At 39.0% G+C, this 15,204-nt stretch overlaps 1 protein-coding gene across 14 annotated transcripts; it reads right to left on the bottom strand.

Annotated features, from left to right (window-relative positions):
- Positions 1-1,857: 1,857 nt before the first annotated feature.
- On the bottom strand, positions 1,858-15,132 carry eef1da (eukaryotic translation elongation factor 1 delta a (guanine nucleotide exchange protein)). 14 transcript variants are annotated; one of them, XM_037786709.1, is made up of 12 exons: positions 14,791-14,869; positions 14,272-14,293; positions 12,743-12,778; positions 11,102-11,725; positions 9,610-9,724; positions 8,486-8,557; positions 6,917-6,967; positions 5,750-5,828; positions 5,006-5,094; positions 3,573-3,776; positions 2,618-2,812; positions 1,858-1,964 (listed from the first exon to the last, which is right to left on the bottom strand). In XM_037786709.1, exons 4-12 carry the CDS (start codon positions 11,692-11,694, stop codon positions 1,926-1,928), a joined length of 1,437 nt encoding a protein of 478 aa, XP_037642637.1. In that variant the 5' UTR covers positions 11,695-11,725; positions 12,743-12,778; positions 14,272-14,293; positions 14,791-14,869; the 3' UTR covers positions 1,858-1,925. The 14 variants fall into 14 exon arrangements, with proteins under 14 accessions (XP_037642637.1, XP_037642641.1, XP_037642644.1 ...); XM_037786713.1 differs by lacking the exons at positions 11,102-11,725; positions 12,743-12,778 and adding an exon at positions 15,078-15,132 and having other exon boundaries at positions 14,791-14,889; XM_037786716.1 differs by lacking the exon at positions 11,102-11,725 and having other exon boundaries at positions 14,791-14,889.
- Positions 15,133-15,204: the final 72 nt, after the last annotated feature.

Below are 15,204 nucleotides of genomic sequence, written 5' to 3'. Positions count from 1 at the left end.
AAAAAGTCATAGTATAGTATGTCAAAAAAAAGTCATAGTTCGTCGACATTTTTTTAAAAAGTCATAGTATAGTAAGTCGAAAATAATTCATAGTGTAGCATGTCGAAGAAAAGTCATTGTATAGTATGTTGACAAAATAAAAAAGACATAGTATAGCATGTCAAACAAAAAGTCAGAGTATGGTATGTTGAAAAAAAGTCTTAGTATAGTATGTCAAAAAAATTAAAAAAGGTTAAAGTATGTATGTAAAGTAGGTGAACATTTTCTTTTTTAAAAAGTCATAGTTTAGTCTGTCAAAAAAATCCATACTATAGTAGGTCGAAAAAATAAAAAAATCACAGTATAGTCTGTAAAAAAAAGATAGCATATTATGGTTGAAAAAAAATCAAATAAAGTTATAGTATAGTATGTCCAAAAAGTCATATATTATGTTGGAAAAAGTCATAGTATAATGTGTTGAAAAAAGTCATAAAAATGTCAATGTTGTTGTCTTCAATTAATTTTTTCATATTAGACATTTGTGTGAAATTATAAGTAGCTTTTGAGTTCTTGAGTTATGCCAAAATTGTGTATCGTGAGGTCGGTTACCTCGACCTTTGAACATCAAAATGTTATCATCCTTCAGTCCAGGTGGACATTTGTGCTCAATTAGAACATTTTTTGCTCAAGACGTTCCTGAGAAATCGCGTTCACGATAATGGACCGGATGGACGACCTGAAAACATAATGCATCTGCCCGTCGCAGATGAAGTCTTACAAATGTCATAGTATAGTGTGCCATAAAAAAATCATAGCATAGTATGTCAAAATCAGTTTGATTGCATTGTTTTCTACTGGAGTGTTCTAACTGGCGAACGATGCAGAGTGACTGAACTTTTGTCAGACGCCCGGTTTCTATTTATTCCTGTCGCTCACTTTGAAAGCCCTGAAATGGACAAAGAACGGCTCATTTGTGAAGTTGAAATGAGGAGTTATCTTTAGGGATACGATCGGGAGATCGGCATTAATGCTTTGTAGTCGCTGATAGCAGCCGGGGGGCAGCATAGTCCTGTTTTAATATCATAAAAAATGTCATGAGTCATCGTAGAGAATGCCATAAAAATATCATAAAAAATCATTACATTACATTCTTGTACATTTTAAGACATACAACGACATTTTTTCATGACAACTTTTATGGCATACTATGACATTTTTTTTTTTTTTTTTTTAAATGTTATTTTTTTGGGGGCATTTTTTAAGCATTTTATTGACAGGACAGTGTTGAAAGGGGGAGAGAGAGAATTGACATGCGGAAAGGACCACAGGCCGGATTCGAACCCTGGTCCACCGCTGCAAGTGACAGAGCCTTGGCGATACATGGGCGCTCGCTCTACCGACTGAGCTAACCAGCCGCCCAGCATACTATGACATTTTAATGATATTGTTTTAACACTAGTGCACTGCCCCTTTGTGACGTGGCTATTTGCTTGGCCCCAAGGAAATGTCTGAATGACTGAGTGCCAAATTAGGGAGCTAGCATGTGATTGAGGGCCGCCAGGAAAAGTCCACACTTAAAACAAAATATTTTCCATCTCACTTCCACATTAAACTGCCAAGTTGTCCTTTGAAATCGCTAACTGTAGCTAACAGCACTAGCATTGATGACCAAATGTATTTGCAGGGACACTCGCAAGGTGCCACTAGTTGCCAGACTACATTCGCCCAGCCTGTATACTCAGGATTTTGGGTGGGTTTGAGCTTTACTTTGAGGCTATGCTCTGTAAAGATGACTGCACTCCAACGATTCTCAAGTAACCTTGTAAGAAAGGGGTTGAAAATATTTGTTTGACTGAGAATAATAATGAAACAGAGAGGTTTGTGCTCAAAACTTAGCATTTTAATAACCGTGCAAACTGGGAACAGCAGCAAGACTTTGGTGGAGCTTAGATCTTATTGAAGGCAGCAACATCTACACTCTGGATCTGCAAAGAAAGAAGAAAAGTTGAATAAGTCAAGGTGTATATTTAAGCATATTTAGGTTACATAGTGATTTATTGTGCATCAAAGCTATTTTATTTAAACTTTCTATAATTCAAGCATGTCACTTATTCCCCCTTAACATTTTGGGAAAAAGGTTTATTCTGTTTCTGGCGGAGATTTAAATGAGAAGATCAATACCACGCTCTTATCTATTCTGTTAAGGCTACAGCAAGCAGATGGTTAGCTTAGCTTAGCACAGAGACTGGAAATGGGAAAAGAGCTAACCTAGCTCTGTCCAAAGTTACAATATATGTCTACCAGCACCTCTAACGCTCAATATATGAACATGCTACATCTCATTTGTTTAAACACAAATTCTGGTCAAACATTAGGCCTTTTTGTGTTTATTGAGCTTAAAAACAATTGATAGGCCAAATCAATGATGTGTGTAGATTGGAACACGCATTTGTGAGTACAGCAGTTTTCCAATGCTGTGCGCACAAGTTAAATTCCATACATCTCCACAGTATTGGGGTGGAGGCAGAAGTATAACACAGATGTCTTAAAATCAAAGCGCTCTACATGGCACATGAGGTAAGATAATTAAGTCCTCTGATTATGGTGTAAAGATTACATCAAAGTGGTCGTTACTTACATAGTCCTCAAACTTGGTGATCTCCTCCTCCAGGATGTCGGTGCCGACTTTGTCGTCCTCGACCACGCAGTTGATCTGCAGCTTCTTGATGCCGTAGCCAACTGGCAGCAGTTTGGATGCTCCCCACAGGAGCCCGTCCATCTGCACCGAGCGCACACACTCCTCCAGCTTCTTCATATCTGTCTCATCGTCCCACTAAGGGAACATATGGAGGAGAACAGACACACAGAACATTAATTTAACCAAAGACACAATTCAACACAGTTTGCTGCAAAAACTTCGACATATGTTGAATGACTCAGCATACTTCCTAGTTTTGACTACATGCATGTTTAACATTATTTTGCTGGAGTGATGAATAAATACATTGGGTTTCATTTTGGCTGAATGATTTTTAATTATTTAAGTTTATTTAATGAGTCAAAACTGATTTAAAGGACATTAAATACAAACTTTTTGCAAGTTTTTTCTTAACCTTTTCCAAAACAGGAAAAAAGTGAATCATTATAACAGCAAATTCATGGCCTGGGAAGACAAATGTTATGATTTTAATAAAGTTATGTGGTTCTTAAAGGACCAATATGTTATATATTTACTGTAATAAATCATAAAATAACCTTGATACGTCAGAGATTAAGTAAACATGCTAAATTGAAATACTGGCTTCTCCGACAACAATGCTACAGCCAATATGTTCTCCTTTGACTCTACTGCTGGCCAGAGGCTAACACAGTTGTGTCTAGAAGGTAACCCTCAAATTGCAAAAACATGTGCTAACTGATATCAGTCACATTGGAGGAGCAGACGGGCCACAGTTTCAATGTTCTGAATTTGGACTGCTTTTACCGATTTTAAAGGCTACCTTTAAGTGCTACACATTGCTCCTTTAAGTTATACGAGAACACAACTGGCATTTTAATATGAGCTACATGATACAGGTTAGGAGGACACGTACGGGCTTGACGTCCAACAGGATAGATGACTTGGCGATGAGGGTGGGTTTCTTGGACTTCTTGGCTGCATAGGCATCTATGCGCTCCTGCTTGAGGCGTTCTGCCTCCTCGTCGTCATCATCACTGCCGAACAAGTCCATGTCGTCATCATCATCATCGTCGTCACCATTTTCCACCTTTACTTGAGCAGCGTGTACTGGGGCAGCCTGGTCAAAGCAATGGAAAAGGACAGGATTACATCTGTTAAGGTGTGCTCTTCTGAGGGCTTTTTCCAATAAGGTTTTATCCTTCCTTTTTATCTCCATTTGTTCGAACAATGAAAACATCATACAGTAATAGAGCATCTTTAGATGTAGGCGGGGAAGGAAGGAAGGAAGCCAAAGGGATTACACAAAGTCCTCCCCAATACAAAACAATTTAATCAAGTTAGGGCTGATCCAAATGTTTCAAAGCTTCGACCATTGCCATGGTAATTGACCTCCAAATAGAGGTATTCGAATGCTTCGTTTTTTTATATACAAGTATGTAATAATAATGTATAAATCACAAAATAGCCCATGAAATAAGGAATAATCCCACAACATTATTCATATTTAACATTAATCATTATTAGTTATTCTCAGACGGATATCGCTGTTTGTTGTGTGTAGAGGTGTGTGTGTGTACAGTAGTGCGGCAGCAGCACTGTCCCAGGCACTGAAACGGGGGAGATGGCAACCGATAGACAGAAGAACATGTCAGCCTGCCGCGTCGCGAAGCTTCAAATACCTTTCTTCGAAAACATTTCTCACCAAAGTTTCAAATAGGGAACTTACAATAAAAAAACGAGAGGAAAGAAATAAAACATAAAAAATGTCCTTGCCACTGTAAACGAGATTATTTTTTTCAATTACACATGTAACAAAGTAGATTACATTATATTCCATTTCAAATTGCTCCAGAGAGACAAGGTTGTCTTTTAAATACAGAGAGCGTATGCATGTAGTACGGCTGCACAATTAATCAAAAGCACGATATGGCCTACTGCAATTTTCAAATCACAGGATGAGGAGGAAATCACATTATTTGTTAGGTGAAATGTGTGTCCAAATACTGTTTTAAAATTAAATATAGTTGTGCTGCAGAGATGTCCTGGTCTACACATCATATTCTACAGACTTAAGAAAACATCTTGTTTGGTACATATCCCCGCAAAAAAAAAAAAAAAAAAAAAAAAAAAAAAAAAAAAAAAAAAAAAAAAAAATCACACCATAATCATTTTTGATGTTTTTCAATGAAAATTAGAATAATTATGTAAAAATGATCATACCCTTCCATATCGCAAATCATATCGCAATTGCAATATCAGTCTAAATAATCTCAATTACATATTTTTCAAAATCCTGCAGGCCTAGCATGTAGTAAAAAAACAACTCCCACATTCTTAGTTATTTACCTTAGCACATGGGACGCCTGCTGGGCTCTTTTCCAGCTGAGCCACTCTGGACTCCAACTTCTGCAGGGCAGCTCTCATCTCCTCCACCACTAACAAGCAAACACAACAGAATAGAAAATACTTTGTCTACTTTTTGCGGACAAAAAGAACAAATTTGTCTCTGGTTCGCATGTACAAAATCTATTAAAAAAGGTACATTAAAACAACAAATCACATCCAGACAAGACGCATTAAAACACATTTACATAAAAACCCGATTGAAGCTACATTAAAAGGAGCGCCAGGTGAGGACTGAATCAAAGTTAAATAAACAGATAGAAGATGTTGTGTAGCGAGCTGGCTTCAAAACGTAGCTCTCCTTACTGAAGATATTTTATGGCAACAGGGACAAACTATTTTTTATAGATGTTTTTCTTTGCACAGGGGACTCTGTACCTTTGCCCTGAAGGCAGGAGCTGAAAGTGGTGATTTAAGGGATGGCTGTGGTCATCTAAGATTTTGACAGTGAGGTTTGCTTGCAGCCTGTAATTTTACTGCCCAGTTTGACTACTTTAGAAAGCTCGGTCTTGCACTTAAGTGCTCAAACCAGGACACAATGTTAGAAGTAAATATACTTTCAATTAGGGATTGGTATACTCTGTTTAAAGTGCAAAAAGGAAAGAGGAAAAGTAAGTATGAATACTGTGTAACATGTAAACAAAAGCTCAAGAAGACATGAAATAAAAAACACACAAACACACACACCTGTGTGCAGAGTGTGGTTCTCCAGTTCCATGCTCTTCATGCGTGTAACCAGCTCCTGGTCTCCTGCATACGAAGATGACTGCGGAAAGATGAACACAAATTAATTAGCAAATGTCGCAGGTCAGGGCTCAAATGGTGACAAAGCAAATGTACTCTCATCCAGGTTGAGAGCCAATCCAAGCCTGGAGAGAAGCAAGCAAAATTCAAAGTGGTGAGGTTTAAAAAAAAAAAATAAAAACAAAAACCATGCAAGGCTGAAATCCATTACACAATGATTTGGATTCACACACGCACACACACAATGCTAATGCTAAAATGAACTCCCTTGATCTCCAATAAAGAGAGGATTTAATGTTTACGATGACAGCATGCAAGCAAACTCTGTGCATGAGAACTTTAATTTTCCCCACCAATAATAATCCTTTAAAGGGAACAGTTCAACATTTTGGGAAAAACATATTTGCTTTCTTGCAGAGATAAGAAGATCGATACCAATCAAAAACAGACATGCCACTTTGGTATTTGTATGAATTAAAGTAACAAGATATAATGTGTTAATTAGTGGAGGTGCTGGATGGTAGGTGGATTATTTGATATCTTTGGAGAGAGCCAGGCTGGCTGTTTCCCCATTTCCAGTCTTTGTGCAAAGCTAAAATAGGACAGATATGACTAGTATCGACCTTCTGATGTAACTCGGCAACAATGTGAATAAGTGTATTACCCAGAATGTCAAACTACTCCTTTAAGTTTCAGCAATTGTTGATCACTTCATTCAGAAGTTACACAAAAGGTTATCTGTCACTGTATATAAGAATTGAGCTTTCAAGATAGAATATGTTGAAAGGAAATACTTGACTTCTGAACTTTGTTAGAATCTTAAATGGCATTTGATAATAATGATCACCATATCTAACAAAATCACCAAGATAGTTATAGTTTCCACCCCCAAACTCTGAATCAGCAAGTGGTATTGTATGAAGCTTAAAAAAAGAAAGAAAAAAAAAAGTGCAGGATGGTAAGACGGTGATTGAGGATGAGAAAGTGCTGTGACAATAGTAGCACACTCCACTCCAGGCAGCAGCAGACACACCCAGCTCACCCAGCTGGCTGTCTCAGCCATGCAGCGCTTCCAGGCCTGAGCAGCAAAGCTGGATGAGGAAGACTTACGTTTCTGTGCTGCCGTTTCTGCTGGCGCCCTTTGGGCAGGGCTGTTTTCACCTGCACCCGGTGATGTACAAAGTTGAGGTAAGGGGGAAAACACGAAGACAAAAAGAAAAGTACTGGTTGTAGGTAGAAAGTCGGATGCTACAACTGCAGAGTCGTCAGTGAGAGGATAGAAACTGATGTCAATATTGTCAGAGATGCGATGAAACATTTTAAAACTGCATTAATCAACTTTTTACATCACAACTAAATCAACCAATCCAGAAGCTCAACAGAACCTTTTAAAATTGTCTTAGCACATGTTTGTCAGTGAAACCACTTGTCTTATTCAGGTCTTAACCCTTTCAAAGCTGTTTCCAGCAGTAAACAATACACTAGCTATTTTTGATTTGACGAAGCCTGGCTTACACTTAGAAATATAAATAAAAGTATATAATAAGTCATATAAATTGTTCAAATTGGTTGGATATTGTCCAAATTAGTCATTTTAATATGAAACTCTCTTCTTGTTACTGCCACAGACAGCATTTGTTTGCTGAGAAAAAGCAAAAGGTAGTAACCCAAAAAGGGAATTTGGACAGTATGGACAGGAGGAACAATTACAGCTACCATTAATGCTTTTAATGTGCATAGGGGCACGCTAGTATTGTTTTTAGACAGACTTAAAGCTGCAGTAGGTCACTGATAAAACGGTCACTCTATCCTGACAGTAGTGCATGAAACAGGTATGTGGAAAATATCATATTCCTCTGCCTCCCCTTCGTGCTCCTAATGGCATTTGCAAGTTTCTACTGTGCCCGAATGAAAACAACCAATCGGAGTCGAGCTGGAGCCGGCCAGTATCTGGGCAGCTGGCAAACTCTGATCAAACTGTCAAACTAGGCAGCGCGGATCAAATATGAATCAATGTTACTGTAATAACTATTTCTCGCTTCAAATGTTTTCAGAAACATCTTGTAGTGTACTGTTTAGCTGTAAAATGTAAATGTAAAAGCACTGCCCACCAGCCGGAGCAAACTTTCTCTCCTCGGCTCTGATTGGTTGTTTTCCTCCACTCTGAAATCTTGCAAATGCCATTAGGAGCACTGGGAAGAGGGAGAGGAACATGATTTATTTCAGATTACCCGTCTCATGCACTACTGTCAGGACATAGTGATCGTTTTATAAAAATAACTTTTTTCATATTTGCTCAAAGTTACTAACTTCAGCCTTAAAAACATGTTAACTTATCCTTTAAGGTAACACAATTTAAGAATCTACTGATGAAAAAAAAGCAGATTTTCCTATTGAACACTTGTTAATGCAAAAATTACCACACTTACTGTATACTGCTAACATATAGCAAACGACATGAAGACAAACACAGACGCAACTTACTGAAAGACTGCAATGGAGATTGTGGGAGAAGCAAGCAGAGGCGAAAGGGAAAATGAGCGTCTGCAGCATGCATATAGCACTTGTCAAATATAAACTGCTATTACCCTGTTTTAAGGCTGGTACACGAACATTAGTGAGTACAGTCCTGCCACTACAGGGGGTGTGCCTGCGGCTCATTTGTAGCACAGTACTCACTCCGTTTAGGGACTGCAGGATATTCTGTCGGGATTTAGCAATGTCCTGCAGGATGGCATTTACATCTCTCTCCTGCAGGTATATGTGGGTAAAGCAGTGATGAAGCGGGAGCAGTGAGAGAGATGAAAAGCAGCAAGCAAAACAGACAAAAGCAGGATGGACTATACACCCAACATTCAGGATGACTCAATGTAATTGAAAGTAGCAAATAAATGTGACCTACAGAGTTATCTAGTTGAGCCTCATGATGAAATATAAAAGGTTTCACACATGTTGGCACCATGCATGAGGGTAACACAAACCCAGGATGATGACCTACAACCCTCAGGGTGCAGCTTCATTTTCCCACTTCAGTACTTGTACCAAAATGTGAACCATTTCCATTGAAACTACTTTCCAACCAAGAAATATACCCGGCGAAATAAGAACGTGAGAGTGTGATCTGTCAATTACAGAAACAACGTCCTGGTTATTTAGGATAAAGATATGTTTCACTCATCTCTTTTGCATTTGGGCAGCACTAGAAGAACATATCTCAAAAACTCAGCACATGAAACCAAAACTATCTGCATTGCTTGAAATCACAAGGTGTAGTGAGGACATATGGCTGTCTGTGTTGTGGGTGAAACAGAGCTGGAAGTGATCATTCTCTGATCTCCATTGTTTACCAGGCTTATGTAGTAAACTCTCTGCTGCCCTAGACAGCATGAGTAGCAGAGGCAGCTGCCAAACCACCTGACCCCTCTCGCTAGGACGTGGCACTTCTAAATCGAGTGGCTTAAACTCTCATGCACACAGCTGCTCCGGGCTACAGAGGGCTGACGATGATGTAACTATTGCTTAACAGGGCAGTGATTGACAGGGCAGCATGAGCTGGGGTGGTGGCATGGCAAGGGGCAAAAGGAGCTTCAAAAGACGGCAGCAAGAGACAACAGGAGGATTGGAAATAAAGGTTGTCTAAAAAACAAAATGTCCTTATTTCTAAGAATGATCAGGTTGATGCACAATGAACAAGGTGCTGACAACAAAAGAAACAGATTTGCTCGTGCTGCAGAAGAATCAGTCAGGCTTTACATTTTTTTTTTTAAATTTTGTGATTTTAACCAAATGTGCGCTTGTTCTACCTGTGAAGACGGTCCGTTGGCTCCCTCGTAGAAGCACTTCTCAGCTTCATCGTAGCGCTGTTTGTCGAACCAGATGTTCTCGGAGGCGAGGCACTGCAGTCCACTCATTTTGGTACTGAGGAGGAAAGTCAGAAAGTCAGGAGAAATAAGAATGCAAAAAAAAAGACCCAACAAAACATTGATTTGCATCCAACATTTTATCTGCTAAGCAACAGCCATGACCAGGTGTTTAGTCGTTACAGCCAGCACAATCAGTGACAAGAAATGAGTGACAGAACACGGCTTAATTAGATGCTTGTCCAGGTATATTACAGGTTACAACATCATGCAGAGCCACAGATGGTGTTGTGGGTGGAATAGGGAGTGACAAAACAAAGCGTAACACAGACAGTTTCAACTAAATACACAGTAAATGAATAGCAGAATAACAGGTATCTGTTTCTGTAAAATAAAAAGAAACATTTAAAAAAAATGAGTGAAAAGACTACTGCATATACTGTATGCTTCACATCCCTTCTCATTTTGCTGACGGGTTACTGCAGCAGACAGGCATCTACACATTCCTCAGTCAGTGAGACACAGTTGCCTCGTCTGCAAAGTCTGGATTATAGGACAAAAGGTCAGTCGCTGCCTGCTAACAACCCCCTGATAGCAGAGGTCCACTTCATTGTTCGATTATCAAGTGGGCGTTAAAAAAAAAAAAAAATGCAAGGGACTGCACTGATATAGGCGGAGATACCAGTGAGACAAATTAAAGGCTTGTCAGATGCCAAAACACTGCAGAGCGCTTTATAATATTCTGTGACAGGATTTTACGAGTTTTATCACAGTGAAAATCATTTTATCTTTTGCCACAATGATCGTGAGATAAATAGTAGAAATACAGCTATCACATTACATAATCAACTGGCCACTGCAGCACCTTGAGATGATGTTGCATTGATACGGTGGTTGACAAAAACGCGAATGGTCCTCTCTAGAGCCAGTTTTTGATCAGAGTAGAGTGCTTAGAGCGTGTGTACCTGGGAAGTGAGTGGTGAAGCAAAAGGGAGAGCGGCGGCGATGGGAGCAAGTAACGTTATCGACTCCGACCCAAGCAGGAGAAGTTAACTACAGTAAACATGGCTGTGCTAAATGGCAGACTCCATGGAGAGGGGACAGCCTCCGTATGGAGATATAAACGGCTAATTTTAAGATAACGAAAACACAGTTTTTATTATATTCCATTTGTGCCAATAGATCCCCCTAAATGTTACACACTAGTCCTTTAAAATCAGTCTGAATGTGGCCTAAACAAAAAAACTCCAAACAAAGGCTCATCTATAAACCTGCATCTCAAAAATATTATACACAATACACAAAATAGCATAACTGAAAAAAGCCAAACAACAATGCATGACAGACAACAAATCCAAAAAAAACTTCATAGAAGTTAAGTTATCCGAAAACACACATCACGTCTCTCCCATTCCCTGTGTGAGAGGTGCCATACTTGTCCCATCTGGGCCTGCTTTCCGTCTCAGAGAAGCCCCTCTTCCTCTGGGTCGGCCCCCTGCTGCCTCTGCCCCCCTGCTCGGTCTCAGAGGAGGTGCGATTGCGGCCTCTACTGTACCGACGGTGGGGGGTACCAGAGGCCTTCACAGTGGTGACGGGGTGCCCCTGATCCTGCTGTTGACCGCGGCCGAGTCTGGACTGGAAGGTCATGTAGCTTCTGGTGTTTGGACTCCTTGGAGAGGATGACAGTGGTCCGTTGCCATTGGAGGCGAGCCACCGTTGGTAGTTGTGCTCAGCCTTCTCAAAGGCACTGCGGTTGTACAATGTTCCCTCTGCCTGCATGCCATGGAGGTTGGGGCTTTGACCATAGGATCCGCTTGCTTTCATGGAGTTGCTCAAACACTCCTCTTCAGCCCCAGAGCTTTGGCTCTCGGACAGACGCGTGTGTTGCCGCAGCCTCCCAAACTGGACTTTGTCTCCGCTGATGATGCTTCTCTCCATAGTGGCATTATTACCCTGCCTGAAGGTCCCCACTGGTACAGCATGCTGAGGGGCTCCTCCTGGCTGATGGTTTGGCCCAGACTGATCCATTTCTCTATTAAAGGGGTCTCTTCTCTACTCACTTTTGTGTTTACGAGGAGAGAAAAGAAGCAACAGGTGGAAGCTAGAGCCATTAGTTCAGTGTGAAGTTAGCAGTACTTTAGTTAACGGTACTTTGGTTAGACGCATCAAAGAAAGCTCATAAAACAGCTGATATGTGATGCCAATGTGGTCTTGAGGGAAAAGAGACGGTGGACTGATCAATTACTTCGATTTTCCAGAAAATGTCATATTTTCCTTTAGAGCTGCAACGATTAATCAATTGTCAACTAATAAATTAATCACCAACTATTTTGATAATCGATTAAAAGGTTTGAGCCTTTTTTTAAGAAAAATAAAAGTAAAAATTCTCCATCTTTGACTTGTGGACAAAACAGTCGTCTGAGGACGTCATCTTTGGTTTTGGGAAACAATGATCCACATTTCTTTTCACCATTTTATAGACCAAATAACTAATCAAGTAATCAAGAATATCGACAGATTAATTGACAATGAAAATAATCAATAGATGCAGCCCTATTCCTTTACAGAAGAGTTCAGAATGAGTTTAACCTGTCTGAGAATAGATCAACCAGACAAGGGACTCATTTTTAGGATTATGGAATAATGTCCAAAAAGGTCGAAACCGTTCATTGATCAATCTCACATTGGACTTTCAAAAACCAAAGCCAAACCAAACGATGCAAAACGTGATGTGGCTAACACAAATGACAGGTGAAAATGGCCAACATTCAGGTTAGGGTGTGTTTGCAGTGTTTCCTCAATATTCATCTCAAATCGAAAAATAAATGTAGTACAATTATTTACTACACATTTTTAAATAATTACTTTATGATTAAAAATAATTCAATCTTAACTTGAAACACACTGGGTGAATTACACCCAGATAATGACAGGTGTGATGCTAAACTTGACCAAGGCTATCCCTTCAAACCCACAGCTGCCGTGTCCATTAATGAGGAAACACTGTGTTTATGCATTAAATATGTTTCTTTTGAAACATTCAGAAACTCAACCTGTTCAACAGTGTCTGGCTCACCTTTGTTTTGGCATGCTGGAGGATAATGTACGCTACCTATTGTGGAATGGAATATTTAAATAAATCAAAGTAATCACATAAATTTGAATAAAATTGAAAAGCACAGACGTTTCACTAAAGACAATCCAGATGTTTCTGATAGCATCACTTCCTTTAAACATGCAGGCAAACAACCAAAAGACACCATTTACATTTTCAAGCCCGAAATAAAAAAGGAAACCACATAATGAAATTAAATAAATAAATAAATAAACACTCAAAAACATGAGCAATGCATTATTCACAACACAGTGCAGATACATAATCTCAGTTGCCAGTTTGTTAGGTACACCTAGCGTAAACTAATGCAGAAACAGCCCCGTAATAAATACTCCCTAACTGTCATCAAGAGGGGTTTTCATTGGGTCATTTTGGAGGCTACAGATTTTAGCTGTTACATTATATTGTGTTAATCTGAGAGGAGTTTCTAATAAGGGTGTAAATCACAATTATTATTATATTAATTATTTGGACAACGATAAGATATTTACTGATGTCACAAAGTCTACCATGATACAATTTAAAATTGATTCAATTCAGGTGCCTGCGATCAATAGATGACACCATATGTCCGTTTAACACAATCAGTTACATTTATATCAACTCAAAAAAAGGAACTAAAGTATGATTTGACAATTTTATTACTGGGAAGGAGGGGCCGCTTGGATGGAAATGGTGACACAGACGTGCCACGGGAATGTCAAAATAAATGTGTATCTTAATGATGACGATGTGTAGCAATGTTTTCACTTTGCATTGATTATATTGGATCGTTGAATCAATATATCAATCCAGATTGATGTATCAACCCGTTTTTTATCAGTGCCAATTAAATATTTTAGATTTTGGACTGACGGTTGGACAAAGTGAGCAATTTGAATATGTGACCTTAGACTCTGGGAATTGTGATGGGTATTTAAAAACACATTTCTGCCATTTTACAGACAAAAAGATTGATAATCTGAGAAAATAAATCCACAGATCCAGATGTTATCATTGATTTTGGTGGCTCATTTCTGGGTACAGAAGAGCCCAGTCATAAGCACTGATGACTGTAGAGCTGACATACATTGTATTTATTATTTCACATTTTGTACACCTTTTCAATCAGCCTCTAGTCAAAACAGCCTTAAAATACAATTTATACAATTTATAATGGAAATAATCTTTAGATGTAGCCCTCGTCCCCATTTTATCAATGAGAGTAGACTAAACACCTCTCAGTGTAATGCATTAGAGTTCAAGTTCACCACAAACTACAGCCTCCAACATGACCATAAAGTTGAATCAACACCTCTCTGAAACAGTTTCAATGATAACATTTTAACCTTCATAAAGGTAGGATTTATTGCACGTCTGCTGTATTACTTTTAACTAGGTGTATTTAATAAAACTTGCAACTGAGAGCAAAATATTTCCATTACATCATAAAATCAGTGCATGTGTTAAAAGAGCATCAACTGAAAAGCAGCTGCAACATAAACACTCACCTTTGGTAACTTGAATGGGAAGCTAATGCCCAACAGAGAAATAAGAGATGTTCATAAACTTCCTTATGGAAAGACAACCACAGCATGACTATTATGTATACAATGTTTGAGGAATACCACCATCAAAACAAGATGAAATGCATTCACATTAATGGAAATGGGGGACACAAATAACTGCAACAATGTAACAATTCACCAGCAATGTGTCACCTGAGAATCACTGAAAGAAGAAGTGTGCAATAAGTGTATAATACCAGTCATAAATCAAGCAAATGGCACAGTTTAAATAGTAGTAATAATAACAGTAGAAGTTGTATTTCATGTGCTGTTGCTCACAAAGACACTAGATAAAGTTTTGGTGTCACAAGTTTGTCTGACAGCCCGGCAACTTGCAGCTAGTTCAGCTGACCACGTGGCGCTTGGAAACTCTACATTAAAAAGGAGTTGTGGGTTTTTCACAAACAGTGCAACTTTTTGTTAACTTCCAGGTGGTAAAAAATACATCTCTTCTGCACTTACTCTTGGTTTTATTCGACGTTTTATGGCTCGGTAAGCGTCCCGTTAGCGTGCTGCCTCGGCTGTAATCCAGAGAGAAGAGGACTCGTATTAGCGGACCGGCTGTATTCTACAGAGACAGAGGGGGGAGTGACGTCAGCTTTACCACTTTATACATGATTGTACATTTATTATACATCCTTTTTGTTTAATGTGTATTTAAAACTAACGTACAAACACACAGGAAAACAAGTTATTGTCTATGAATCCTGAAGATAAGTTCCGTGCTTTCGCTGCTATTTACGTCCTACCTTCATATTGGTATGATCCATTTTTGGCCAAATACTTCATTTCCCAGGATTCTATGCGATTCTAGGGGCCAGCCATGGATGTTTTTTGTTTTTTTTATTGAAGAAAATTAATTTACAAACATTAAGG

The sequence above is a fragment of the Sebastes umbrosus genome, chromosome 12 (genome assembly GCF_015220745.1).
Source record: "Sebastes umbrosus isolate fSebUmb1 chromosome 12, fSebUmb1.pri, whole genome shotgun sequence".
In the NCBI taxonomy this organism is placed as follows: Eukaryota; Metazoa; Chordata; class Actinopteri; order Perciformes; family Sebastidae; genus Sebastes; species Sebastes umbrosus.
The sequence above is the reverse complement of the archived record's forward strand: the minus strand, read 5'-3'. Positions and strand labels throughout refer to the sequence as shown.

Coding starts and splice junctions, on each gene's coding strand:
- eef1da (XM_037786708.1), bottom strand. CDS start 11,694: ATGGATCAGTCTGGGCCAAACCATCAGCCAGGAGGAGCCCCTCAGCAT. Junction 9,725..11,101: donor AGCAGGCCCAGATGGGACAA/GTATGGCACCTC, acceptor TTTCCTCCTCAG/TACCAAAATGAGTGGACTGC. Junction 5,829..6,916: donor AGAAACGGCAGCACAGAAAC/GTAAGTCTTCCT, acceptor ATCTTTCCGCAG/TCATCTTCGTATGCAGGAGA.